Source organism: Eimeria tenella, genomic scaffold (genome assembly GCF_000499545.2).
Source record: "Eimeria tenella Houghton genomic scaffold, Eth_scaff78, whole genome shotgun sequence".
Lineage (NCBI taxonomy): Eukaryota > Apicomplexa > Conoidasida > Eucoccidiorida > Eimeriidae > Eimeria > Eimeria tenella.
The window spans coordinates 27,707-55,684 of NW_013543451.1; the positions used below are offsets into that span (position 1 = coordinate 27,707).

The following is a 27,978-nucleotide window of genomic DNA, read 5'->3' on the forward strand; positions in this document are numbered from 1 at the left end:
TGCTGCTGCTGCTGCTGCTGCTGCAGCCGGCCCCTGCGGCTTCCCCGCAGACTTGCCGCTGCACTGCTTGGTCCCCTTTGCTCCTCTGCCGGAGACACAGACTCAGGAGGCCGCTGTTTTGCTTCTCTCGACCGAGGGCACCCTGAAGCGTCAGCAGCGGCTGCAGCAGGCTCAGCAGCAGCAACGGCAGCAGCAGCGGCAACAGCAGCAGCAGCAGCAGTGTCACCAGCACAAGCCCGGTTCCGCCTTACGTCATGCACCTTCAGCAACAGCCCTACGGGAACAGCGACAGCGAGAACCGTGTACGAGGCAGCAGCAGCAGCAACGGAAGCAGCAAGAGGTGCAGCAGCAGCGGCAGGAGAAGCTGCAGCTCCAGCACCGTATGCAGACATTTCCTGCAATCAGCTGCACTGCTCTTAATGCAGTGGACTCTGCTGCTCTCTTGGCAGCAGATGACGTCTGCGGCATCGCGGGGTTTTTGCATAACGGGCCTCCGCCGCCGGTCTTTGCTGCTGCGCCCACGACGGCTTTCGGCAGCAGCAGCAGCAGCAGCAGCAGCTGGGCTGTAGGTCCGGGTCAACGTAGTCTCTGCGGCAACTTGCTGCTGCTGTCTGACCAGTCGTTAACAGTGCCTCTGCTTCTGCTGCCCTCCTGTCCTCAGAAGTGTCCCCTAAGTGCTTCTTCCCGTTTGCTGCAGGACCTGCTGCCAGCAGCAGCAGCAGCAACCCCTTGGCGGCGCTCTTTGTGTGTCTCTCTGGAACGCTGCTGCTTAGTTGCTGCTGTCTTTGTTGGGGCCCACCCCACGGCCGCACGGCTTGCCGCTGCGCTGAAGAAAGCAGCAGCAAAGCGCCGGCCGCTGCAGCAGCAGATGGCTGCCTCTTCTGAGAGCGGAGCCGCAGCAGAGGGCCAACAGAGACAAAGGCAGAAGCAGCAGCTGCAGCAGCAGGAGCAGCAGCGGCGGCCACAGAGTGGGAGGGCGGAAATGTCCTCTCTTTCTGCTGCAGCAGCTGCTGCCTGCGGCTCTGTATTTATGCAGTGCTGCCCACTTGACGGCTTCATATCTCTCCTCATATGTCCTGCTGCAGCTGTGCGCGTGACGCACTGGTGCCATTCTGCTGCTGCTGCTGCTGCTGCTGCTGCGCCACCTCTGTCTGAGCCGCCCCCAGCGCGGGGCCCCAAAGAGCTGTCTGGTGTTGGCAGCTCCGTTGGTTGTTTTTATTTCTTTTTGAGGAACAAATGCTGCGTCGCGCTGCCTCCGGAAACGGCAGCAGCAGCTGCTGCTGCTGGGGACTCGCAGGGAGACTTCCAGCAACAGATTTGCCTCATCCAGGGAAATATTTTTTGTCCCCTAAAGGACCCTTTGCCCAATGGCAGGGCTGCTGGGGAGGGGCCCCAGCAGCAAGATAGCCTCATAGTAAAGGGGGAGCACCCCGCTGCTTCAGCCCCGCAAGCTGCAGCACAGAGGAACGCATGCAGCAGCAAGAAGCAGCTGCTGCAGGAGCCCGCGGCTGCGCCGGCTGCTGCTGCATCAAAGCCTCAACGGAGACAGTCCCTTCGCCTCGGCCGCGAGGTGACGCTTCGCGTGCCGCCGGAGCAGTTTGCTGCCCTGCAGCGGCTGGCCTTCTACGTGGGACTGCAGCAGGCTCCGCAGCAGGCAGCAGCAGACCCAGCAGCAGACGCAGCAGCAGCAGCAGACGCAGCCAAGAGGCGCACTCCGGGTATTTTCTGGGATCCGCAGCTCCCGGAATCTTTCTTTTACAGAGATATTTTGGCAGAGCCCCTTTTGGAGGAGCTCCAGCTCCGCAGCTGGGCGAGAAGTGGCCAGTGGGCAGCTCCCGGTGTGTGCACTGAGCAGCAGCAGCAGCAGCAGCAGCAGCAGCGGCAGCAGCAGCAGCGGCAAGCTGGCAGCAAGCGATGCAGGGAGGCCCCAGACTCGCTGCCTCCGATGTCTGCGTGGACCTTCATACGCTGGACTGCTGCTGAGAAAGAGGAGCAGCAGGAAGCAGCAGGGGGGGCCCCCTCCTCACCTGGGGGCCCCAGGAGCAGCGCCGCCGTTGAGGGGCCCCCTAGTGAGGAGGAAGCAGCCAAGTGGCTCGCAAGGCAGCTCGATGAAGAAGTTTGCTTCTGCGGGCGTGGACTTGGACGGGAGCCAGCAGCTGCGGCGGCAGCCGCTGCTGTTGCAGCTGCTGCTGCTGTAACTGCTACTGCAGGCGGCCCCAGCCGCTGCCCTGAGTGCCTGCTGCTGCTGGCTCGGTGGACTCTCCAGTGCCGCTCAGCAGTGCATGCGGAGGCCCAGGGGACCCACAGCTCGGTCTCGAGCCTCATGGCAGCAGCAGAGAAGTGGCTGGGGAGTCTCCCGCCCGCGCTGCTGTTGGGGGCCCCTGGGGCCCCTGCTGCACCAAAGAGGCCCCGGGTTTCCCTCAAAGGGTTCACAGTAGCAGACATTATCCTCCAGCCGCTGCGCTTGGGGGCCCCTGCCGGTGAAAAGCCCCAAGAGGGTTTAGGACGGCTGGCCCCCCGGGGCGTGGACTGGCTTGTTGTCAGGTGAGGCCTTTGAAGTGCCCTCAGAAAAAGGGGCTGGGCGGGGGCCCCCAGGAGCCCCCTCTGAGGGTTTAAGGGGCCCCTCTCTGAGGGTCTAACAGGCCCCTCTCTAAGGGCTTAAGGAGAAAGAAGGGGGCGAGGCTGCGCGGCGTGAGCCTGGCTTCTGCAGTGAGACTTAGCCACAGATGGGGTTGACGTTATTTTGTCTGCAGGCTGGCGGGCGCCCCCTGGTTTGGGGCCCCCGGGCCCCGGACCAGGGGAAGTGCAAGAAGCCACAGCCCCAGCTGTGTGGACAGGGGGGCCCCCGGGGAAGACACGGGCTTTGTGGACCTCTGGGTGCCCCCAGCTGTTGTGCCTGGGAGATTCGATTTGCTGCAAGTTGGCATGCAGGTAAACTTGGGGCCCTGCCTGCTGGTGCTGCGGGCGGCACCGCCGTGGCCGCAGCCCTACCGGCGGCTCCGCGAAGCAGCAGCAGCAGCAGCGCCAGCAGCAGGGAAGGCAGCAGCAGCATCAGCTGCTGCTGCTGCTGCAGCGGCTCCCCCAGCAGCAGCTGGGGGATCTGCAGCCCCCACCAGCAAACAGAGCTTGGGAATGCTGCCAGGGGAGGCGCTGGGGAGCTGGCTGCCTCCGCTGTTGAGGGCCTGGGCAGCAGCGCTGGGCGAAGCAGGTGGGGAGGGTCTGGGGAGGCCTTTTGCTGCTCGCTGCTCCAAGTGCATGCGCTGCAGCGCTGCAGCAAGCCCCACAGCCCCGCTAAGAGAGCAGCAGCGGCTGCTCTCCCTCGCTCTGGGGAGTGCCTTTCCGTGTGGCCAGGCCCGAGCCTCACAGCGCGCTAGGGACCCTGCGGGGCTGGCAAAAGCCTCCAAGTGCTGCGACCTGCAGCACCAGCAGCAGCAGCAACAGCAGCGCCAAGGCGCCGTGGGATTGCAGCAGCAAAAGGGCCGCGTGGCACTGCAGCAGCAGGAGCCACGGGGGGAGCCCCTGGGTATGGCTGGAGCCACAGCGCTGTGGGAAGTGCTTCTGGAGGCCACCCCAGCAACAGAAGTGAGCTGTGTTGGGTTTGCTGCTGCTGCAGTTTCCCTGAGGGCTATTCCCTCTCAACAAGCAGTGGAGGGCCCGCCTTCTTTTAGGAATACTTCTTGGCTGGGAAGCAGCAAAGGCCCACCACGGGGCCAGCCAGCTGGAGCTGGGCCTTTGCTGCCAGCCTCTGGCCCCGCAGCAGCAGCTGCGCGCTACACGCACCCGCTGCTGCAGCAGCTGCGGCACCGCTACGCTCTTGCCCCCGGGGGGCTTCCGCTGAGTGCAGCAGAGGCGGCAGAGGCTGAGGCATTAGGCCAGGAACCGGTGGCCTCCGCAGGTTCTCCAGCGCAGCCCCCTTGGCTGGGGGTTGCTCCTCACCTGGCCAGCTGCAGCAGCAGCAGCAGCAGCAGCTGCTACTGCTGCCTTGGGGAAAAAAGAGCAGCAGGAGAGCCTCCCGGAGTGCCAGTGAGCCTCAGACTGCCTCCTTTATTTCGTGGGACGGAGAACAGCTCTCGCCTGGCAGCGAGAGCTGGGGGCCCGCGTCCAGGGGCCCCCAGCCCCAGGGCCGGGGGCCCCCTTCCAGGGGTCCCCCGGCCTTGCACTGGCCACGCTGCTGAGGGCTGCCCTGGCCACACAAAAGCCTGTAGTCACAACCAGCAAAGCAAGGGGGAGCAGCGCAGCCCACGCAGTGGTGGCTGCTGCGTGGCCAAGGCTAAGGGGCAAGAGTTACGGGCCGGCGTTGGTGCTGCTGCTTCTGCCACCTTTGCAGTGTCCCCACAGAGGATAATAAACACTTCGGCCTGTGGCCTCTACTGCGGGTCAGTGGAGGGCCTTTTGGCGCTTCACCTGTCTTTCGCGTGCCGCCGCTGCCTCAGCGAGCCCAGCAGCAGCAGCAGCAGCAGCGGCAGCAGCAGGCGCTGCGCCTGTGGGGCGGCCGCGCAAGGTGAATACGACATGAGCAGCAGATTTGGGGGCATTCAAATGGGGGCCCTTGTTGCTGTTGAAGAAGCTGCCACAGGGAGACTGCTGCTTGTCCTTTTTCAAAACGCAGCAGCCTTCCGCCTGCTGCAGCACCTTGGCTGCCTCAGCCACTCCTCGGATGCAGAGGCGCTCGACGCATGCGTTGCAGCCATCGTGCATGCGCAGACAGATCAGCAGCAGCAGCAGCAGCAGCAAGACCTGCTAGCGAGTAGCAGCCGCGGGGTCCTCGCCTACGGCGTCCTGTGCTGCGACGCATGCAACGCTGCCGCTACATGGGTGCTAAATTCAGGCGAGGGATTCTTAAAGGGGGGCTCCAGCATTCGAGTCCGAAAGCGAATTCAAGTGGAGGGTCTTATACGCCCTGTTGGCCCTTTTCAAGTTTGCTGGCCTCGTGCTGAGTTTGCTGCTGCTGCTGCTGCTGCTGCTGCTGCTGCGGGGGATGCGGGTGCAGCGGACCGCACTCGATGCCTTGGGCAGCCGCAGACACTGTGCCTCCCGGTCATCTTTGCAGTAGACTGGGTAGCTCTCACAGCAGCAGATACGCTGCTCAACATTCACAATGAGTATATGGACTTGATGCAGCAGCAACATTAATAGCGATCCTTTCACCCTCGCAGCTAGTTGCATTTTCAAAAGCAACAGCACCTGCTGGTGCTGCTTCTACTTACCCTCAGGTGCTCAAATGATCTCCTGTGGTTCAAAAAGCCGGAAAACCAACAAAATACGTAAGGGAAACTCCGCACTTTTGCTGCTGCGGCTTTATGACTGTTAGTTTCTGGTCTGCGTGCTGCGCCTGACTGAACATTTCCTAGTGGCAGCAGCAGCTGCTTCTGACCTTAAAAGCTGCGCTCATGAGCCCTATGGGGGGTGGCTACAAATGGCATTTAGGAACATTTTCAAGTAAACAAATGCTCACAGAGAAAGTTAAGAATGGAACCCCAGCGATATAGGTCTTTTCAGACTGCACTGGGGGTTGGAAAAAGAAGAAAAAGAGTGAAACGGGTGCCTCTTTCACATAAAACTCTGAGTGTAAATGAGTGAAAAGGGTGCCCCCTTCACAGGAAAATTTGACTTTGGCCAGCAGCTCATCGGCTCATCGGCTGCCTGCGTGGCCGTAGGCCTGCTTGAGAGACTCGAGAGCCTCAAAAGCAACTTGAGCATCTGCATCAAGGGCTTCTTGGGCCTGCTTAGAGTCAGCAGCAGAAGCTGCAGCTGCTGCGGCTCCCCCAGGGCCCGCCCCTGCCCACTCTGCGCCCTGGAAAAGACAATGCATACAGCAAAATTCAAGAATAAAAAGTCATTCCACACAATTTAATCCCTCTGTAAGTATCACTGTGCGAAGCTTTTGGTGACTAAAACCCCAAACCCTAAACCCTCAGCCCAAGGAATTCGCGGTAGCTTCATTGCCTAGAGTAGTGCTGCAGCAGTTCGCCTGGTGCTGCTGCTCCACTTGCTGCGCAACAACGAGAAGCCCCCAGCATATTTATTAATATTCGGCAGTGCAGGCTAGAAATCATCTCCCACATCAGGGCTCGGGGGCTCATCCGGAGAAATGCTTCTCCCACAGACAACCTCCTTAGAAGTTCCTTCAGCCGCAGTCTTGCTGCCCTGGTGAGTCCGGAGCCGTCGGGGGTGGCCGTTAGTGTCATTTTCTCCGAAATCATCGTCGTCGAGTTCCAGGGCTTCAAACCTTCTACTCTGCGCGCCGACCAGGAAACGAATCATCTTTTGAATAACATGAAATGTAGGCGACTGCATGCCTCCACACTAGAGCAAGCCTCTCTATTTCGGTGCAGACAGAGCAGCAGGAAAGTGCCAAAATTCAGGAGTGGGGGCAAAGCAAAGAATAGGCAGAAAGGGGTTGGGGCCGAGGCCCACCTGCAGCGACGGCAAGCGCTCAAGGGTATCCGTGCCCAGCAACGAGCTCACACACGAGGTCAGATCCTCGGCTGCTGCAGGAGGCTGCTGGTGCTGCTGCTGCTGGCTAGGATTTGTGAAATTGGCGAACTCCGCGGCTTGCGGGCAGCAAGCAGCTGCAATGTGTGCAACAAAGCTCCTCAGGTTGCGGTCGAGGACTGCAGAGTACAGCGCTCTCAGGTGCACAGAGTGCACAGTCCAGCCTGCAGCACCACGCAGATCGCTCACAGCAGCAGCCTTTTCGTCGAATGTGACTGTGCACTTTCTCCGCCAAAGAGGCTCCCGAATGGCTCATTGTTTGGGTTCTGTGCATGCTTAGCTGAGCGCTGCTTACCCAGAAAAGTGAGCTGGCGCTGGCGCAACTCTGCGGTGGCCGTAGGCTTATTAGATGGCGCCAGAAGGTCCTGCAAAGTGTCAAAAACAGACAAAACGAGAAACTCATTCATTCTTCGGCAGCCCCCAAGGAAAGGATCCAATGCATAACATCCGCCGCTGCTGGGCTCGGCTGCCTCCTCGATGCAGACACCAAGAAGAGCCAAGAGTAAAAGTGCTGCATCAGGCTGCTTCAAGGGGGCCCTGTGGGACCCCCATCAAAAACACAGTCTTACTTGAAACGTGAGGACGTCAATGAGATGCTTTTCGATTGGGAACGCCACACTGACTCTGTAGATATCCTCCAACACGAAAGTGACCTTGTGAGGTATCCTCATCTGGGAAACAAAGCCAAACAAATCGGTGGAAGACAACTGCAATTCACAATGCGTGTGCATTAGCTGTCTCGCTTTATAAAAAAAAGACGGCGCATGCGACTGGTCGCAAAGAGGGAAAAAGGACAAAAGATGAGCCTCTGCCCTCTGCTGCCACCAAGCATTCTCATCCAAAGTCAGCGAGAGCTGCTTATTCTGCCATTGCGCAATTTCAACACTTCCGATTTTCATGTATGGCTCGAAGTGCTTCACGTCTAGACTGCTTGCTCATAATTAGCTCTTCTATACGCTAAGGTAGGAGTCAAGTTCGCGAAAAGTGCTGTGCTGAAGTCATGCATGTTGTGAAACGCTAGACTGTGGTAGTCGAAAACCTAAGTAGCCTGCATTCACTGCATCTCACGAAGAAACCAGCCACTCATCCGGCCCAAAATATCTGGAAAAGCGTCCTCCAGCATGCACATTCCGCAGATAGAGTTGTGTATAGGTGGCTTCATTCTGCACTCCTGTATGCTGCTGCATGTGCCGAAAGCAGCCGCGGCACTCGGGCAGCTTCTGCAGCGTCTTTACGCGCAGCGATATTGCCAGCAGCAGTACAGCCCCACCTGTATGAGGGGCTCAGAGAGCCAAGCGTCATAGTTGTAGTCCTTGACGCGCAACCGAGACGTTCCGGGCCCATACTTGCTCTGGTGACCCCCCTTGTGGAACACGTCGTACCGGGGGGCCCCCAAAACCGACTGCAGCCACCCCTTCAGCTGTTTTGAGGGCTGGCCCCCTAACGACGGCCCAGCAAACCGAGAGACATGGAGACAAACCTGCTGCGCCGGGAGCAGATCCAGAGGCAGCCGAGGTCCGTAGAGACTGAGCAGCAACTAAGCAGCAAGCCGGCTTCAAAATGCCCATTTGCTCCGCCACTGCAGCAGCAGACACTGCGACACTAGCGGAGCCCCACTGCAGAGACCCCTTGCTAAACAAGCTCACTATGAGCCTCACCTTGCAGCTTCCTCCAGTAGAGGCAGTAAGTAGTCTTCTTCTCCAAGGGAGACGCAGACAAAGGCCAGCCTCAAGAGACTCTCAGCAAGCGCTGAGGAGTGCGGGTTATCATCCCCCGCGTTTGCATTGTTCTGTAGAACCCCCTTGTCAAGGCCAGGCGGCAAGGTCTCGCCCCCCCTGTACCTCCCGAGCTGGTGGGCTTCGCAGAATTCCTCTCTCTCTTCTGCAGCCAGAAATGAAACGGATGATTCCCCAGGTGCAGCACCTGCTGCTTCTGGGGAATCCTCTGGTACAGCAGCTGCTGCAGGGGAGTCCTTTGCTCCGTAGCGCCGGGTCAGCACGTAGCGCAGCACATTCCGAGTCCAGCCAAGACTGAAGTGAGTCTGCAGGAAGCCACGCCGCACAAGCTTTCGCTGCTGCTGCTGCTGCAGTCAGTCGAGACAGGCTAAAGCAGTTAAGACAGGGTCTCAAGCCTCGGAGGCACACCGCAGCAGGAACCTCTTCAGCTCAGTCTTCGAGATGCAGCCGTTGAGTTTCATCACGAGACCGCAATGAATGTATAGGCATGAAGACAAATAAAGAAGCTCCATGTCCCGGTGCCGTCCTCACCTCCGTAGTGGCCCAAAGAAAGTGGCAAAGAGAAGGCAGCGCCAAAGCCTCTCCTTCTGTTTCTATCTTGTGTTGCAGGCCCTCAGCCATTCTGTACACAGCACAGCGAAATCCATAGCAGCTCTTCACAAGTCCTTTCTGCAGTGGCCAGCAGCTCACCGCAAGCTGGCTGAGCAGTTCAGCAGAAAGCTTGCACGGGTGTGCATTCTGTATGCAGAGAAGAAACTAGGTGCTTGAATAGCCTACCCTTAGGTCAGCCTACAGTGGAGTTGCTGATCTGTAAATGTAGTTAGTTCTCGCATTCCTAAATCTTTCCATGCAACTACTTTGGGCCGTTTCCACTCTGTTTAGACAGCAACCCCTGACCCACTTGATGAAAGCGTCGTCTACGAATCCAATCTGCGCGCAGGCAAACAGCAGCGCCGCGGTCGAGTCGGGATCGATAGTCATGCCTGCAAGCCGTTGGAGCTGCGCAGAGAGGGCAGCCTGCACCTTGAGGCGTCTGTGGATGTGGGTGCGGATCAGCAGCCTTTCTTCTGCCCGCAGGGCTGCAAAGCACCCTAAGAGACGCAGAAACTCCCGGGTAGAGGCGCGCCCCAGCAAGTAGGCGAGCCGGCGCATGGCCAGCTGCAGCAGCTGCGGGTCCGGCAGTCGCAGCAATAGCAGCGCATGCAGCAGGTCGCACAGGCTCGCGCAGTCCAGGCACCAGTGGCTGCGCAGTTTGATCTGTAGCTGGTGCTGCAGCTGCTGCTGGAGCTGGGGAGGACGAGCAGCGCAGTCGACCTTGCTCAGTAGCAGCAGCAGCTGCACGCAGTCTTCCGCAAAAAGCCGTTCCACCTTCCGCCCAACGGCGCGCAGGAGCTGAGGGACCGCCGGGTGCGATAGGTACTCCGCTTCAGAGAGCCCTATGAGGGCTTGTGCCACCCCTTCTGGCGGCAGCGCATGCAAACGTTGCTGCAGCATGCTGCAGCAGCTGGCGAGAGCTCGAGTGTCTGTACACCCCCCAACGCCCAAGCCGTAAACTGTGCGTGAGAGCTGCTTCGGAGAGAATGAAGGCATCTGGCTGACGACCTTTTCAGCCAAGACTTTCGTGAACTCCGCGTTGGAATACCCCAGAACTGCGAAGGCCACCGCTGTGGTTGCGAGCTGCTGAGGGCTGAAGGCGCTCAAGTGCGGCAGCATCGTCACACTCAAGTCAGCCAAAAACTCTTCGTCTTGCATCCCTGAGGCGCAGCAGAAGGCAGACTTTGCCAAGACTGGGTGAGTTCCCCCTTACTTCGCTCAAAAGCTGCAAATGCACCTATCGAATTTCGCTCAGAGTTTGCCTTTCAGCACGTCTGGGGTCCTTAAACGGAACTACAAAACGAGCAAAGCACTAGCCAAAAAAGGGAAGCACAAGTCTGTAGAGAATCCCACAAAAGTGTATCCTCAGGAACCCTCTAGCGGGGCTCACTGAGCCGTTTCTTACCTGCCTGGGCGTAGGCCGAGGCGATAGTGGAAAGCTGGCGGGCATTTAATTGAGGGAGGGCCCCCCTAATGATGGGGGTTAGAGTGTACTCGAACAAGTCCTTTGAGTCCGCCAGTGTCCGCGCTAAGGCCCAGGCCAGCTGCACAGCATCCCCCGGGGCGCACAGCTCAGCTTCCGTCTCAAGCCTGCGCTGCACCGCCGCAAAGAGCGCCTTGTCCGCCACGCCCACCGCAGCAAAGGCCCATGAGACGGAGGCCAGCTCGGAGACAGAGAGCTGCGGCAGCAGCGCCTTGGCCCGTGCTGCGAGGCCCCCAAAAAGGCCGAAGTCCCTCACGCGCAGCCGGGCCAAAGCGCAGCAGACGCAGGTGAGGTCCAGGGGGCGCTGGATGTGGGGAGTCACTCGCTGCACAGCCTCAAGAAGGGCCCCCTGCAGGGTCCTCCCCTCAGCCAGAGAGGCGCAGGCCGGCAGCATGCTGAGGCAATACAGGCAAGTGGCCACTTGGTGGGGAGAAAGCTCTGGAGCCAGAGCCCTGCAGCGGGATAACAACTGAGGCAGCCACTGCGGGGGGTGCTCCAGGCGCATGAGGCCCCACAGCATGTTCGAGGCCCCCTGGGGGTCCAGCAGCGGCAGCGCTGCATGCGCTGCCTCCAGCAACAGCAAGAAGCGGCGGTCAGAAACTACGGAGCCTCGCGTGTAGGGGCTCACGAGGCGCCCCAGACGGTGCACAGCAGTCACTGCGTTCACAGGGTCGAGCCCGAAGTGCTGCGCCAGGTGCAATCGTGTAGCTTCAGCAGCAGCAGCAGCAGGAGCAGCAGCAGCGGCAGGAACAGCAGAACTCTCCGTTGAGGGAGCCTCAGTAGCGCCCGTTCCCCCCACAGCCTCTCCTGCTGCAGCGATCGCCTCCAGGATGGCCTCGGGGCCCTTGGCCCTCATCAGCCGCTGCTGCGTGTGCAGGTGCTGGGGGGAAAGTTTTTCCCAAAGACCTCGCGGCATGCGCGCTGCATGCGCAGCTTTGGCCACGGGGCTTTCAGTCTCAATTAGCTCTGCCTCTTCTGTTCCCTCTGCTGCCACGGGCTGCCCAGCAGAAGCAGCAGCAAGCCCAGCGTCCTCAGAGAGTGGATCGGGAGGCACGGGGGAGCCATCGTCTGGCTCAGCGACAAGTGCCTCCGGGGCCCCCATTGCCCGCTGGGGCCCCCTGCTATGCATGCGGCTGCCCGGCAGCTCTGCTGGCCTTATCCGCGCATGCAGCTCGACACTTTGCTGCAGGTCCGACAGGTCCCGCCAGTCTGGAGGCGGACACGGCGCTGCAGCCTCGTGGGCTTCGCTGGGGGCTCTGGGAGAGTGGTGATCCCCTCTAGTTCCCGCTGCATGGGGGAGGCCTCGGGGGCCAGAAGCCCCATCGTCTGGGGCTTCAGCTGCTTCGGGCAGCATCCTGTGGGGGCTCGCGGGGCTGGGGCTTTGAGTGGCCTTCGGTGCTGCCTTGGAACCCAAGATCTGCACCGTACGCTTAGCGGCGCGCGCGTGCCTCTGCATGCGTTTGTCTTGCTCTTGCTTCAGCAGCTGCTGCCACAGCGAAGGCTGGTAAAGGGACTCATTGTCTTTGAGGCCCTTGACGTTGAAACGGGACTTCCCAAACATCCGCGCGCTGCCGGGAGCTGGTGACCCCGGGGGCCCCCGCGAGCCTGGAGGGCCCCCTCCTCTCTGAATCTGCACGTTTACTGGTGGCCTATAAGAGGGGCTCCCAAACTCGTCGACAGGCACGCGTTCCTCTTCAAACAGCTCCCCGAAGGCGCGGTGGGCGTCCAGGCAGTCTTCTGCACCGTTGGCGCCGTGGGCAGACACGGAGCGCCTGGAGGCCCCAAGAGACCCCTCAGAGCTCTCTGTGGCGCGCTTAGGGGCCCCATCAGCGTTGGGAAGACGGGCCTCCGAAATGCCGCGGCGGGCCCCACTGAGCACGTCCCAGGCATTGCTCGAGCGGAGCCGTAGGGACCGGCCACTGAAAAAGGACCTCATGGGGCATTGCTACAGCCTCTTGATTTGCGAAAATAGTATAAGAGGCGGCTGAGATGTGCGCCTACTGTGTTGCGCTCTAGGGGGTCCCCATGAGACTCGAAGACCAACGGTGTAGTGATATGTGCCTACGCAGTTCCTATGTGCGTAGCTGTGCTCAGCAAACTCAAACGCACATATATACAATTTTCCAGTTGAAACTAAATACAAAATAAAAACGACCAACGTAGAACTTAAGGAAGCCTGGTATTCTTATCCACGTATGTAGAGGCGAATCCTCATTTGCACAGTACAGCTCCATGTACGCGGCAACGTTGCGGGTACCACACAGCTTAGATACATATGCTGGAAAGATGGACAGAGACTTTTAATTAATAACTGTGTAATGTGTGAACCTACTATAGATGAGCGAGGGAAATATCCAAGTCCAAGTGATTTATACGTAGGGTAGGGGGAGGACCGAGACTGGGTACACTAAGAAAACTGTCGCTCTCGAAAGAATTTTCTTAAAGGTGTATCAACTCACACACAAGGCGTGCAGACTTACCTGCTGGCAACACAAATTTCAGGGGTGCGGTCCGTGGACAGGAGCGTGGTACAGCCTCTTGCGTATACGCGCAACCTTTGGATCCCAAAATTGTTCGAAACACTCTAGCTCTACTGTACACACTTTTTGGAATTTTAGTGAAGAAAACAGCATAGAGAACAAACCGGCCCCCTTTTCTCTCTATTACCATGGTGTTCATTTGGATCGCGTTGATACGCCAGAGTAAGCTAAACAGCATATGCAGTTGCAAATCAACCATTTGTGTAACCCCTAAAAGTTTCGTTCCGAGCCTTCTAGAGGTTGCATCGTGTTCTATGCCCTGAAGTAATATCGTATTCTGGCGCTGGAGCTGTTCTGCCAGTATCGCATAGCAAATACACCATAGCAGCAAACGATCTCCAAAACCCCTCATGCCATCGTGCAGCCAGTAAACTGAAAGAAAATCGTTGTATTCACTGTGTCCTACTCATAATTTGCCGACTTCTCTGCTTCGTACAACACAATATCAGGCGCTTTGTTTCTTGCTGACACAGTGCCGGCTAGCATAACTGCAACTACACATCCCTCTTCACATAGCAAGAAAGAAAATCTCTTGTGCGTAGCGAGTTACATGTTCTTCTAAGAAGACAAAGGTGTCGTCTTCGTACTAAACTGCGAAAATCCTTTTTAAGGGGCCTTTGGTACCTCCCTTGCGGCGGCTCTGAATGATTCGCGCCTTTAATGGGTACAGATCCTTTTATGCAGTAAGTGCAACACACTTACGAGCTGATATTTCTTGTTCCACCTGCCAGTACACTTTCATCAGGTTAACCATAGAAGAGAAGCACCTGCTCATTGGGAGGTAGGGTGCCTGATTGTGGATCAGTGGATAGTGAGCCATGGCAGTTCTGAAAGCACCTGCATAAGCAAGTTCATGGCAGTTGCCCACTGAGAAGTGCCGGCAGCGATAGTTCTTAACGTAGTCCCACCATCAATGATACGGACTATTTATGATACAGACTATTTGGAGCACTATTTTTAGCGGCGCTTAGTCGCTCAGTAGCTAATCTGTTCCAACTGCGTTTCCCTGTCCTAAAGGCACGAGTATACTTCGAGGCGCAGTATTTCATTCCGGGATGATTCTCGAAGCAGCTTTTTGAAGAGCGTTTCATGATGCTTCCGTGCAGAGAAAACTCAGGACTCCACTGTTACAAATGTCTGCCGTAAATATCATAGCCACTGGTGGTGGCACGGTGAACGTAGTTCCATGCGTAAATCTCATGGGCATTGGTGGTGGCACGATGAACATAGCTCCTGACCTCTTGAAAAGAGAGGCAACTCACAAAGAATCCATCACATAAGGCAGGTCAAGTCGGTATTAGTTGCCTCTCGAACCCAGATTGGCCCACTACTTGCTCAGGCTGACACCTATAGATAAAGAAGCGCACTGGTTGCAGAATGAGAGACTTGCTATATGCGTGTTGTATTCCTCCACAAGAAGGCGCGACCTATTCGTCAGCCAATATTCCTTGGTATGGAAAATCAATGATTATGAGCGATGCCGCTGGGAAAGAGATTTTGGAGGACGGAGTGCGCTTGCCTTCTTGTTAGCTTGGCTGCTGTTCATTGCTGGAACAGCCAGAACATTAAATTTTATCTGACTTTTCCCAAGGCTTTTGCATTAAGTTGAAATTTCTATCGCCATGGAAAGTCTAGTAAGCAAAAGTGTCGTCGCATTGTTATATTATTAATCTGGCAGCACCGTAAGCCCATTAACTTTGTGCCACAGGGTGTCTCGGGAGTTGCAAACGACTGGCTGCAAATACATACCAATTTTACTTCATTTTTCAGGGCACGAGGTCAAGAGCAGTGAGCGGTTTTGCCTTTGAGGTCGGGCCTCCCGTCCCCGGCCAGAAATGCCAATGCGTATCACAAATTGCGCTATTGGACACAGTCCGCGCTGCGGGTAGCTCTCAACTAATTAAACGTAGGTAGTGTGCCTATCTACCATCGTACATGCAAGATATTATTTCATGGAGAATGGCGGCAGAAATTGGGAGCTCCATAATGAGAGAGTGAACCAGGAGTTTAGGCTTTCTTGTGTGCCTTGAAGAGTTTGGGCGTGAGGCGAGAAGGAGAAAGTCTGTGTTGCGGTAATCTGAGACACCTGTCGGGTCAGCATACCGACGGCTTGCTCTGCTAGAGTCCTAGCTCACAACTTCTTTGTCTGTGCGTCCTGCTGCTTTGCACCTGAATGCCCTCAGATCTTGCCTTATTGAAACATAAGTACTGGCTCATTAGCCAGTCAAGTGCTAGGACAAGGCCATTCATGTACGTTCCACAGTAAAATTCCCCGACAGGCACTCGCTCCCATGCCACATTCATAACATAGTCAGCAAGCGGCCGCTGCTGCCAATCCTTCTGCTACTTCTCTTTAATACTTGAAGTTGGTAGTGGCATTTTTATTGGGACCCTGCAGAGCTCGAGGTGCAGCTTAGCCACGTAGTATTCCGCAAGTTCAACTGCGGGCACCTTTTCTTCTGTTGTAACGAGTATTTTCAGTGATTTCCTTGCCACCGGTTGGCTCCAATAAATTGAATAGGTACTGGCAGATAGTGCACAGCCGTAGGAGCACCTCATGCCTCACTCTCCCCCTCTGGCCCATGTCTGCATTTGTACCAACCAGGTGCTTCCACTGCACAAGAGTACTAGAGTGTAAATATTCCCCTAGCTCGCTCTCACAGGCGCATTAATGCAGACCTACTTTCATAGCCGCATCTTTAACACACTGAAGGTTCCCATTTTTCTACCTCCTTCAAGTGGCAGCAGCTGCGATGTGTCTGGTGTTCATCGCTCTACGTTCAAATGGACAAGGAAGTTTTGCAGCTGCCCGAATTGCCGCTTAAAATCCGCAACCTCCTTGGCACACTCCATCTATGAAGGGACGTCTCCTTGCTAAATCTTCAACTTGTCATTCTGTGCAATCTCTCTGGTGCCTTGGTAAAACGTCGCTCTGGGTTTTAGGGTTCTTTTACCCTGCCCAGGTTGGCTCATGAATGCTGGGCATTCTCATGAATGCTGGGCATTCTCTTGAAGTGGACCTACCACAAGCTCGTTAGGCAAGCCGACGGCTACCGTACCACAAATCGCTGGATGCTAGAGGTCTTTAGGCTCAGAAATGTCGAATTAGAGTGATCATGTGCCAAGGGTTTGCAATTATTTGGCCCTGAAGAAGATATCAGGGTTGCAGGGCAGTGCTGCACCCAGCAGGATACCTACTATCTATTACGCCCCGTACTTCTACTGAAATCGATTGAACAAATCAACGCCTAACTAGGGGATAAGGAAGTCTTGAAGGGACTCAGAAGAGAGCTGATAAGCCTCCGAAATACCTGGTTCCGCAGGTTGCGCAGGGTCCCGGTTTCCCTCAGGGATGCTCCGAACCCCCATCTCACCCGCAGCGCCCGCAGGGTGTAGCCACTGTCATGGCTCTAAGTTTTTACACGGTTTGTACGTAACTCTTGTAATTGCATATGAAGCAATTTCAGTGCTCAGTTGTAGTGAGCCGATATCCACCTATGTTTTAACCTCTGGTGCAGTTTAAGGTGGGAATAAGCGCAGCCTGGTTTAGATATCTACAAGCTGCATTACAGTGTCTAAACGAACGCAATATAGGTAATCCAAATAAAGAGTGCCTTAAACGGAAAGTTGAGCCTGTGGTGAGAGGTAGCTGACAGCTCCCCAAAAGTCCCCGCATGAGTCCAAAACACATGCATCTTTGCTGTTTTGTATGCCATTAACTTCAGAAACTTATCACATTGGCGCATGTGGCAATGTGTCATAAGGGCAAACAGTCAATTGGTCACGTGAACGGTCATGGTGGGGCCAGTATCGACGACGGTCGCTAACCCTGCATGCCGATCTGAGCAAGAGACCGCTCAAGCACACCACAGAATGTGTCTGCGGTGATTATGTGTTAAGTTTATGTTGAAACTCATGATCAAAGGAGCGGTGGAGTCCCAGATTTTGCGTATTACGCTCATTCGTTTTGCGCCACCACTGAAATATGCTCCGCCCACCGCAACTGACGCGTGAACCAAGGCCAAAGTAGGTGCACTCCCAGCAGGAGTTCCGCAGGAACAATAATAAACTAGTATAGAGTAAATCGCATTATATGACAACTCGAAGAGTTCTGTTGCCAACGAAGCAGAATTGCTGTGTTTCCGCTGCGCTATGCGCTCGAGTCACTAGCAGCCCCAAACGCGGGCCTTGATGCTGAGCCTGGATTGCCTCGATCCCCTTAGGTCTCTTCACCTCGTACATAATATATATAGACTTGTTTAGTAGTTATTGCTTATGGTCATTGCAATACTAATTGAGGGTTCTGCGTCCTTGGCTTCCAGTTCCATTGGTGGACTTGGAGGCTGGTTTGTTTCTTCGAAGCCGCCAAATACCTAGCAGTGTTTCCCGCACAAACCAAGAAGAATACATTATGAACAGTTCGCTCGAATTAACGTTTTCTCAGGTGCTGTCCAAACAGCATTCACCGTCGCTGGAACACTCCAGAGAAGTCGTGACCACTGCAAAAAGGACCCCCTCTGTTTTGGACATCTTTCTCTGGGATCAGTGATGCACGTTTTTGAGTCATTTTATCCTGAAGAAGCCCATCAATAAGCCAATGTTCTTCCGAAGGGACGGCGTGGAACCGTCCGCCTCTCAACTGCCAAAGGCCCGGTATTCCCTCCGCGTGGAAGGGGGACTTCCCCTTTTGAAACTTTTCTCTCATGCGCTAACTCGGCACCCGTACAATCAGCAGGTCCGCCAGAAGAAATCAACCGTACAGCATCTGCACACTCGGGAGATATGAAATGCGTAAATCCATCCGTGTAGCACCAAGCACTGCCACAACTCACATAGAGCTTGAAGTGTTAGAACGAAATTAATCATTGACGATATTTCTGTCGCGACTGTGGCATCTAGAATGAGACAGCAATGAGGAGGCCAGCAGCTAGACATGACAAAAGCACGTTTGGCATTGCAGGCGTGCATGTGTGCTGCGTGCACCACGCTTGCAGGTATTCCTGGTGGCATCGGATGGCTCACAAGGCTCAACAGCAGGTGCCCAATCGGCTCTTAAAGCGGCAATTTCTTGTGTAAGGCACGATCCTCATGTAGGGGATGAATGGCTGCACAGAGAGCAATTGTACAGAGAGCGAAGACTCTGTTCTGCTTGTTTGAGGGCTTGCAGGTGGCAAACAAGAGCTGCTGCCTTTGTTTAAGAAACGTTCGCCTAGAATCATTCCTGCACCTTCCGCTGCAGCAGCTTCTGCTTAAGCGGTGGCAGGGATCAGCGCTTACATGGCGTGGGCCGGGTAGCGCTGCTGCCTGCAGTGGTGCACCCGCAGCAGATGGAGCTGGGGTTTCCTGCCAGGTGGTTGGAGACACTGGGGGAGACATGAATACAGCTTGTCTCCAGAATGATGGAATCATGATTCTGAAGGTATGCGGACTCGTAAAGATGTTTAAAGAGCTCGTCAACAAAGTGCCTGGACATGATCTTTAGCTGTGAAGGCCGCATCGTGGCCCACTCTGAATGGCCGCAGTTAGCACGGGTATTTCAGCCATGCTATTCTTTCCCAAGGGAATATGTATTGTATGTTGTTGTGGCTTCTCCACGTTCGTCCGTGCCCTTGTGCTGTTGTCTTACCGTTGTTCGTGGTAAAAGGTGCTTACCATCCCGTGGACAAGACAGGCACCTTACAAGGGCCCAGGGAGCATCATACCTCGTAGACTTTCGTTTGCTTTTGTTGGTGCGCGTTCAGTTGGACCGCTTTACCGCACAGGTTTTGGGACTTGACACGTGGATGCGGCTGCCTCACTTTATGCGGAAATGTACGGTGTTTTCCTTTTGTAGCGTTTTGACTATGCGCTTGTCGCTTTTTCCTTACTCAGTTGCGGTGGAACTGCAGTGAAAGCTTCTGCGGGGATGGTCCTGCTGTTGCATGCTGCCCCACTTCGCTCCGTCTGCCGTTGCAGCTTTGCCCCCTGGAACCCGATATCTAAAGATCGACGTGCAGCATCCAGCAGTTCTACGCCATCAGAAGTCGCCCAGAGAAGATGTCCATCATTCCCAGACGCAGAGCCAATGGCCGGACAGGGAAATGCAAACCGGATACCCGCCGTCTCGCCTGTACGTGAAGCTTCAACGTAGTCTCAGTTCACTGGAGCCTGTTGACGTCCTCGCCAGCACTTCACGTAAGGCAAATACTTTGGCTGATTTCCCGGAAAACAGGCAGACATATTTTGCCTGTGGCAGCAGGAGCTGCTGTTGCTGTTGTTCCAACTCACACTGTAAAAGCAGGTTTCTTTGTCAGGCACCTTTTGACCCTAGACCACCACTGATTTTGAAGGTTCGGTAGTTGTTCCAACTGGTTTCAATTAGTGTATACTGTGCAAAATCATCTTCGACACGTTGGCGGTCCGATGCTTTTGCAGCACCCGAAGGAGACTGCGAAAGCGTAGAAGCAAGGCGCAGGATGGCGGAACAACTGCAGCTGCTCGTGAGAGCGGGAGGCAGCCCAGATGCCACTTGCCACCTTGTGCAGCTGCAGTGTCGCTTGTCAGATTACAGAGGGGGTATCATGGACATGACTGAAGAGGCCGCTTTGGCTGCATCCAAGATGGCAAATGCACACACGCAGCAAGGAAGCGACCTCCTAATGACGCCAGATCTTCCTTTTACTCAAATGCCAAGTCGCCTTTTGCTGCCAGATTGGGATAAATTCTTTGCAGCTGCCGCAGTGGCGGCGCCAAAATGCCGTCTTCCTTCGAGTGAGCACGCCGATGCAACTGTCGTAGAAAGGCAGAGATGCAGCAGGAAAACAGCCGGCCGCCCCGGTGTGAGAATCCCAAACCAAGCCAAGGCGCAGAGCTGCTTGAGCAAGGCAAGCTCTAGACGCAGCAGCAGCAGTGAACCACTGTCCCCCGTAAGCAGTCCTAGGCAGGCTCCCCCACTCCGACCAGATTTTCTTGAAGCTCTTCAGCTGTTGCATGAAAGACAAAAGCAGCGGCGATCAGCGAAGTCACAGCATGGGAGTAATAAAGGACAGCAAGCAGCACCGGAAAGCGCCGCTTACACAGAGGAAGCGCTGCAGCTCGCGGCTGCGCCCCCTTTCAGGAAATTACCACAGGCGGAAGCCCTATTCACTAGCGTCACAGAGTACCTGGGGTGCCTCGGCATGGACATGCCGGTGAACAATGTGAGCGTGGTTGTCAGCTGAGGCCGTCCTTCAGGACTTACAGTGTCATTGCGCATTTTCTGTGCAATTGAGTGCCATTCCAGCACCTCGCAAAAAATAATAAAGTCTTCAATGCAGCGTTTCACCGTGGAAACTTCGCCATGTTATGGTGTAGTGGGTGCTCTGACTGTGTGTGCTGCTTAGGATGACTGTGGGTGGCTTCGGGAAGCAGAGCGGAGGACGGACCCACAATCAGTAAGGCCGTAAATTTCACAACAGAAATCTTTTACTCAAAGCATTCTGCCTGTGTACCACCTTGCTGTTCCGTGGCGAGAAGCGCGAAGTGCTTCTACAGTACTTGAGTCTAAGACGGCTGATTCATTTTTGCGCGTCAAAAAGGCTACACCACCAGACTGGGAAAGTTGCTGGGTCATTTACTGTGGACATCTGCACTCTCTGTAGATTCCCGTGGCCAGCGCATCTGGAGGACTTCTTCATTCGGCTGCTGTGGTGTCAGCTTCAGAGTCCTTGTAGTAAGGGATACCTTGGCACACTACTTCGAAAGCACGTCCAGCTATGACAGAAAAGTTTACCTTTACTGCGGGAGTCGAGGGCATGCACCGAAATAGCCAGAAAATCCAGAGACAAAGAGTACTGTGCCCTGTTCATGCGTTTCAGCACTTGGTTACTATCACAGAGACCAGGAGCGTGGGCAGCGATTACTGTCGTGGGCGTTGCAGACACGGCAGCAGCCTACACAGGACAGCCCCATGGTAAGTTACTTAACGCATAGCACGAACACCCTCAGAGCATGGGAACAGAAGCACGAACACCTTAAGAGCATGGTACTAGAAGTTGGGACGAAACAGTGTATGGTCAAGCTTGTTGGAAGCCTGGGGCAATGCGATCCATCCTAACTAAAGAAGGGTTTTGGGGGCGCCAAGAGGCCTCAGTTCGACATAGAATGGAACGGTGTGAAAGGCTGAAGGCACCCTCCAGGCCAAAACGGTGATCCTTTGTAATAAATTCTCCTATTTATTCTGCGTGAGATTTATATGCGCCACAGGGAGCGATATCAGTGGCGAGTCGACCTTGCACTTCGTGCTCTGTGCGGATGAAACTGACAGTGTTCGTGGGGCTCTACTGCAGACGATCTCTGCATGCGATGCAGCTACCAGTTTACCCTGAATAACAGAACGGACATTCTAATATTTAACCTTCTAATATTTAACCTTGGCAGCCTAGCTATTGTGTGACAGAGCGACCTGCCCTGTGCCTCGCCACCTTGGGAAGGTGAAAGGACCTATTCGCAGCAGTGGACAATCTGTTTAGCCACCCGTGTCCGGGGACAGCTTTGCCTTATTGGCATTTCAGGGGTGCTTTAGGGGAAAGCAGGCGTGCTCATATTGCAGTGTCTAGAGTGCCAAAATACCAGCTCTCCAGGGGTGCTTTAGAAAAACAGACGTGCTGATATTGCAATGTCCTGATCGTCCTTGAAGAGTGATAGTATCCACGGCGTCAAGAGTGTGTCGCAGATTATGAGGATGAAGACCCTGAACGCACGGCAGTTAACATACAGCTTCAGGTCAGGATTATGAAGTGCACTTTTGCATTTCCCAGATAAAGTAAAACTGATGCCCGAAACAAGGTATTCCGGGGAGCATCACGCACTGTTGGGCGGTTTAAAAGTAGCACCACAGGCCCCTAATGTGCTACATATTAATTCGTCGGAGGACCGACGTCTTACATGTTGAGTGAGGAAAATGCTTTCAAATTCGGCCAGGTGTGACCCCTGAGGCTTGCTAACAAGGCTTCGGAGGAGCTTCATCACACGCTTTCTGTTGCGACCACAGCACAACGATGTTAGCACCTTCGATAAAAAGTAAGCTCACACTGTTGAAATTGTCTGAAAGATGCATCAAATCCAGGATGTAAAATGAAGGCTTACGTGTTAACGCTATCAAGAGACAGCAAGGGTTCGTCAAGGAATAGAACGCTGCATCGAAGGCCGGCACGTCGCTTAATTGTAACCACAAAAGCGAGGTAGAGGCACAGTGCGAGCAGCTGGCGTTGCCCGCTCGATGCTTGCTGGAGTGTCCTTTCTCTAAGCCGCACACAGCACCTATTTAAGTAAAACAGCGTGTCGGAACACCATGCGAGGCGGCTGGCTGCTTGAACATGTGCAGCGAGTTGCTTGCCTGAAGGCGCCGTCGAAGCCTCGGACGCTCAGCACTTTATTCATACGAGCTGTTCTCGACGACGCAAAGTCGAGTCGGAGCAACCCCCCGCTGGCTTGTTCAAGGTATATATTTGTTTGTGTCTCTAGTTGGCGTAGTACGGACCTAGCCACAAAAAACTTTTCCCGCAACCGCAGAGGCATTACTGCTTTGGCGCAACAGCGTGAAAAGATGAGCACGAACACACAAAAGAGAACTGCCTGTGCGAGGAAGCAGAACGACCCCGAAAGATAGTATAAATTTCGCTGCTCCATTCCAAATGTAGGCAGGCATGCCTGCTTGTATTCCAAGTGTAGGCAGGCATGCCTGCTTGTCCAGCTAAATGCCTTCGGCATATGCGATACGGAAGTCCAGCCAGACAGCGGCTAGTTCAGTGACGCCTTACGCGAGCAAATTCCGTTGAATTCCTTGGGAGCCCAAGAGCTTCTCTGCTGATTCCAGCACTTCTTCCTGGCGCCTGAGAACGAAGCGTTAAGTATAAAAGATTCTGGGCATCATGAAGGGCTGCGACAGGCATGCGAACACTCCCACACCCGTGTGTTACCCACCTGTAGAATCTGGCGCGAGATTGAAATAGAGAAACAAGTCTTTTCAGTTGCGCTACTTGCTTTAGATCCCCAGCGTAATCTTGCGAAGCATCTCTTAGCCAATCTCGGGAAGTTTCAAGGACTGATTCAAATTTATAGTCCCTGTGGGCCTCTCCCTTTGAGCTGGCCAGCTTCACTGTCGAGTCTGCATCAGTCCCTCCGCGCGAGCTTGCATTGAAAGGCCTCACTTCCAGCAGATCTGGGGAGCTGAAACCCCGTTTCCGACGTAAGAGGCGACGGACGTCCCTTAGCCTGAACAAGAAGAAGAACTTTTTGTCTTGTGACAGCCTTCACCGTGAGATTCATTTTGGCCGTCTACGTTTACATACCTGACCGCAGCCACTAGATCAAGCTCATCCGCTGCTTTGCTTAGAGCACGTCGCCTCAAGCGTGCTGTTGCAGTCGCGGCGGTCCAAACATCAAGCGGGACAAGCAGTGCAAGGAGTTCCTGTCAGAGGACAGAACCATTTGGGTGCAATCATCTTGAGAAGGCCCCTTCGCCATAGTTAACCCATGACAAAAACTGTTGACTTTTCTCACATCTTACAGGACAACAATGCAGCGCGCAACGAAACCACGCACGGAAAATGTTGCTTCAGAGGTGCGTAGCAATCCATCCAACCCCTGGGATGCCAGGTAGATGAACCGACTCCAAGCTTTGAGTTTACCACCAAAAAGAGAGTCCAGCTGCAGAAACATGCACACCACGCCTGGCCAGGTCTATAGATGCCTTGTTCACAATAGACTGACGGGCTTGTTGTACTGGCTTTGACACAAGATTACCTGCCGCTGGGTATCTATGGCACTTTGGCTTGTCAAATCCCTGCCTCCGACATGCAGAGTCAACTCGGACCGTCCCGAGCGCCACCGCCTCCGCCGCAGGAAAAACGACTCTCTATTCAGTTTACCTGTAAGATGGAACTATGCCTATAAGCAACTGTGTAGTTTCCGCACCAGCGTGAAGGTCGCATCCAAAAAAATCCCTTGTTGTTGGTGCAGCCGTCTCTTCAGTGCGTCTGAGGCGTTCTACATTAATCTGAAAAACTTTTCGCTACCCACAGTGCCAAGAGCCCACCCTCAAGCTCGACCGAGGCGAAGCGGTCTTCAAAGTCACAGCGTGGTAGCGCGTTATCGCTTTCGACCCCTCCATCGATGGTTTCAATTATAGCGCTATTTGAGTTGGACGCAGGTGGGAAGTCATCGCAGACTATACCTGTCACCTAAACAGTCAATGCATAATGTTGGCAACTCAACTTTGGTGTCCCTGCAGCGTTGACATCATTTTCTCTAGTGACCTGGACAGAACGAAGGTTTCAGGATGACGTTATTCTGGTGGCTTGCCTTGGGCCTCCCTGTGCTACTAGTAAAGCCGCTAACAGCGCCGTCGCCCACGAGCGCCCAGACAACAGCTTGCATCACAGTCGACTTCCCTGCGAGCCAACAATACGCCTCCAAACGAATTCTCCCCAACTAGACAGATGAAACACCAAATATTCAGGACAACATGGTTCAAAGGCGCTGTAATAGGGATCCTAAAAATAACTGCATCTCGCGCTCAAATGCACTTTGAAACGGGCACAGTAACACGCCGCTAAACACTACGAACAGTCGCCCATCCTGGCCATGCTCGTGGTACTTTAGGGCACTCGTCCTATGCCTGAACAAGCGATTCTGTGAAGCTGCCTGTGGAAGGTACTCAGGATTTCCGACCAGAGCCGTTCTCAGTAAATGCAGTCCCTTGCGCGTCATCGTTCTTGCTTCCTTGAATGATAACAAGGCCACGTCTATGCAAATTGAGGCGAACGATGCCACTGTGCCGAACACGAAATCACTTGAGCATATGCATGTTTTAGAGAGTGCCGCTAATGCTGTTGTCCTCAGACAGAGACGGTAAGGTGACGTAGAAGCCAGTGAACAGCCGGTCGCACGCCGCTGTTAACATAGTGATGTCTCTATTCGTCCCTGCTTTACGCTCTTCTTGCTAACCTGTAGAGACCGAATGATTCTATGCGGGCCTGGTGTAGCTCAAGATCTGCTGCTGCATGCGGCCATTCAGCATTCTTGGTTGCTGGGCCGCAACCCTCCTTGCTGGGGTTTTCAGGTCCGATACTGGTAGAACCGTCCAGCTGCTCCTCGAGCAGTTCCTCGGCCACTGCCACTGCAGATCCAACAGCAGACTCCAGTGTGCAGAAGCACAGCCAGAATGTAAGCTCCTTGTTTGTACACTATTGCGAACGCAAGACGAATTGGCACATTCTTCCGCATGAGCAGCGTTGCACTAAAAAGACAGCCTAATCCGAACATGAAGTGCTGCAAAGGGGCCAAAATGCTTTTCTTCCCACAGGCATGTTTGCTGAAGGTCTGGTATCCACCCTTGAGCTCCTGGTAAGCATAGAGGCGCAGAGCTTCGCGAGGAGATTGGCTTTCCACTGGCAAGAGGCCGTGATGCATGCAGAGCCTGAAGGGCAAGCCGAAAACGTCGAGCAAAACACGAGTATGTCCAGCGCTAACAAACGGCGTAGCCTTTGCAGGTCCATGCATAAGAGCAAGCAATGCTTCCGCTAAGCGGCCACGTACGCTGAAGCAGACGTTGCTGAGCTGGGGCGTTCGGTCTTCTGCTCCGTCGCTACAGAGTGAGACCCCTCTCCGACATATTTTGAGGGTCCTGCACTTGGGGTGACGCGACAGTCAAATAAGATGCCTGCAAACAGTACTGACTCAGATCCTGTATCTTCAGGCTTCGCAAGCATGCATTAATGCTTTCATCAGCGCCCTTACACCGATACTTTGTCTTTGAATGTTCAGTGTCTTTTAACAATCAAGCATACGCAGATATAGCAGTACCTGCATCTTTGTAGACTGCTGAGAGTTGCAGGAGCTGATCCGAATCTAGCTCGTCATTCCCGTTCAGCAACTTCACGCCAAACGTCGCGCCCCCTTCACTATGTGGCTCCACGAGAGTGTTCGGCGTCCTGGGAAATTTGTCAGCAGGAATATGCTGTCCAGAAAGCTCCCCAAATTTCTGCACGTTCATCTCCTGTGTAGGGGGCGCTTGCGTTGGTTCCCCACAGCGCATTGTGTCACACTGCCTTGGTTGATGTCCATTAGGACTATCAAGAGTGGAAGAAGCGATCGTTTCATCGCGAAGAGGCATTCTGGTTATCGCATGAGTCTTTGGTAGGAGCACTACCCTGTCTCCACGGCGCAGTGCCTCTGGTGCGGGCAGGAGCCTCGGGTCGTTCACCGGGAAGTGTCTGGGGCCAACTGCAGACTCCTGTGCGTCTATTACGTCGAAGCCACAAGATCTAGAAATAGTATAAATAGATTTGCGCTGGTAGGCTTCCGCAAGAGACGTCTGCATGGAGCATCACAGCAGGCACACAAATCCGTGGTGTTAAGCAGTATCTTTGCTTTTTCAGGGTTCGCCGAGAACGGCGTCTGTCTTATTAATGCATACCTGGTAGAGTGAGCCTACATAACGAGCCTGTTTACCGACAAGCTGGGGTGTGTGGATGTGGCCACTGTAGACAGGTACATCTGGTAGAAGGCTGAGATCTACGGCATCGTTTGACAGAAGCCTGGAGTCCTCTAAAAAGGGGTTAAGCGATGCTCCACGAATGCTTAGGTGGCCGAATACAGCGCGCAATGTCGTACACTGATACGAATGCAAAGGAACACAAGAACTGACGCTGGGTGTGTACAAAGGCGCCGATCTAATAGCTCCTCAAGAACACGCCTTCGACGGTCCAACAATCTAGCTACAAAACAGTGCTCAGTGGCATGTTTTCTGCGTTAGCTCTATCTTTCCAGCGAGAAAATGATACGCTGTTTCATGGCTGACCTGCTTTGCCTGGGCCAGGATTCGCTGCAGCTTTGCGGTTTCACGCATATGAGGCAAGAATAGTAGCTCTCCATTAACAAGCGTCGGCCGTCTAAATGCCAGCACAAGAGGACTTTGTGAAACAGCCTTCTCCAGCGGCTGCAGCAGGTCACGCCCTGCTTCGTACTGCAATTGGTCATGATTGCCAGGGAGCAGGAGGATCTATGCAGGCGGCGCAACACGAACAAGAACGTAAGTCATTGTTTTCCCTCTCCTGATGCACTGTGATGCATAGTACTCATGAGACGGGAAGCCAGTCAATGCCTGTGTCTACTAAACTGCATGTTCGCAGGTGTGCCCCTTGCCCTTGATCTCACTGGAATATCCCACTGCTCCCAAAATTCGAGAAGCGGCCTCAGTAGTCCCCAATGAAGGTGCTTTTCGACGCGGGAATGCCAGAAGTCCCCAAGGAATACAGCAACAGTAGGCGCATCCCTAGGTTTTGGGTTTCGCTCCCCGCTCTCCACAGCAACAGGCCTGAAACCTTTTTGATGGACCGTCCCCAGGGAGGTACACTGGCGTTTGCAGGTTTGCTGTACCAGGGAGAGGGCATCAAGGCACGTGTTCACTGTGGCTTCACTCATATGTAGGTCACCAAAGAGAACAAAACGATCAGCTTCAGCAGCAATAGGGCATCTGAAATTATCCCATAGTCCGTGTCCTGCATGCGTGATGTCCGCAGGGCAAGATTCTTTTGTGGCCTTCGTGGCTCTCGACTGGGGACGCTGCTGGGTGCGATTTGCCGCATGCAGAGTGACTTTACGAGCAGAGCGATGAGCGGAAATCAATCTGCCAATGCCTCCCCGAGGTATGCCATTGTTGGACAGCCGTGGCCATGAGTTAGTCCCGCAGCAGAATGCCAAACAATTCCCTTCGAAGCCTCGTGCCTTCTGGCTTCGGGCAAAAGATTTCGCTTGCGTGGAGATCCACATGCAAGCTGTTGATGTAGGTACACAAGCATACGTCCAGCATGACAGCAAAACCACCAAAAACTGCCACTTACAGCTGACCCAAGGCCGCCAAGCCATCAGTGTGCACTTGTGCTTTCCTGCATGTGCTGGGGGAGGCGCCAGGGAAGAGCGATGGGAGGGAAGGATGGCGGGAAGAGTAAGGCAGAATCGCACTAAGGATCTTGGCGTAGCAGCGCAGCAGAAGCAGTTCGCGGCGGCGCAGTAGCCTCTACACGGGTTACCGCGAGAGCTTCAACTAGAAATACCGCCCCCGACCGCTTTCGACGCATCCTAGTCACCAGCCATGAAGACATCTTCT

At 54.7% G+C, this 27,978-nt stretch overlaps 4 protein-coding genes across 4 annotated transcripts in view; 2 read left to right on the top strand and 2 right to left on the bottom strand.

The window, feature by feature from the left end:
• ETH_00009185 (Chromosome III, complete sequence, related) overlaps positions 1 to 5,133 on the top strand; it is a gene marked incomplete at both ends in the record, with an annotated part of 12,089 nt that extends 6,956 nt beyond the window's left edge. The window contains 2 exons of the mRNA XM_013378190.1: positions 101 to 2,544; positions 2,754 to 5,133. Coding sequence (XP_013233644.1) covers positions 101 to 2,544; positions 2,754 to 5,133 — 4,824 coding nt within the window. The remainder of the gene's footprint in view (positions 1 to 100; positions 2,545 to 2,753) is intronic.
• A 499-nt stretch (positions 5,134 to 5,632) lies between these two features.
• ETH_00009190 (uncharacterized protein) lies at positions 5,633 to 12,244 on the bottom strand (the record flags this gene model as incomplete). The annotated part of the gene is made up of 10 exons (XM_013378191.1): positions 5,633 to 5,794; positions 6,064 to 6,237; positions 6,418 to 6,659; positions 6,791 to 6,860; positions 7,065 to 7,166; positions 7,766 to 8,021; positions 8,154 to 8,536; positions 8,763 to 8,853; positions 9,133 to 9,985; positions 10,231 to 12,244. 10 exons carry the CDS (start codon positions 12,242 to 12,244, stop codon positions 5,633 to 5,635), a joined length of 4,347 nt encoding a protein of 1,448 aa, XP_013233645.1.
• Positions 12,245 to 17,445: 5,201 nt separating this feature from the next.
• On the top strand, positions 17,446 to 21,193 carry ETH_00009195 (uncharacterized protein; the record flags this gene model as incomplete). The annotated part of the gene is made up of 10 exons (XM_013378192.1): positions 17,446 to 17,583; positions 17,843 to 17,920; positions 18,016 to 18,267; positions 18,590 to 18,659; positions 18,804 to 19,022; positions 19,263 to 20,026; positions 20,210 to 20,260; positions 20,468 to 20,538; positions 20,684 to 20,778; positions 21,072 to 21,193. The coding sequence occupies 10 exons, from the start codon at positions 17,446 to 17,448 to the stop codon at positions 21,191 to 21,193; spliced, it is 1,860 nt and encodes a 619-aa protein (XP_013233646.1).
• A 262-nt stretch (positions 21,194 to 21,455) lies between these two features.
• On the bottom strand, positions 21,456 to 27,641 carry ETH_00009200 (RecF/RecN/SMC domain containing protein, related; the record flags this gene model as incomplete). Its single annotated transcript, XM_013378193.1, has 17 exons — positions 21,456 to 21,558; positions 21,954 to 22,109; positions 22,204 to 22,347; positions 22,628 to 22,699; positions 22,791 to 23,081; positions 23,377 to 23,516; positions 23,613 to 23,737; positions 23,905 to 24,049; positions 24,171 to 24,259; positions 24,540 to 24,640; positions 24,816 to 24,987; positions 25,172 to 25,287; positions 25,407 to 25,530; positions 25,674 to 26,184; positions 26,287 to 26,484; positions 26,671 to 26,871; positions 27,027 to 27,641. 17 exons carry the CDS (start codon positions 27,639 to 27,641, stop codon positions 21,456 to 21,458), a joined length of 3,303 nt encoding a protein of 1,100 aa, XP_013233647.1.
• Positions 27,642 to 27,978: the final 337 nt, after the last annotated feature.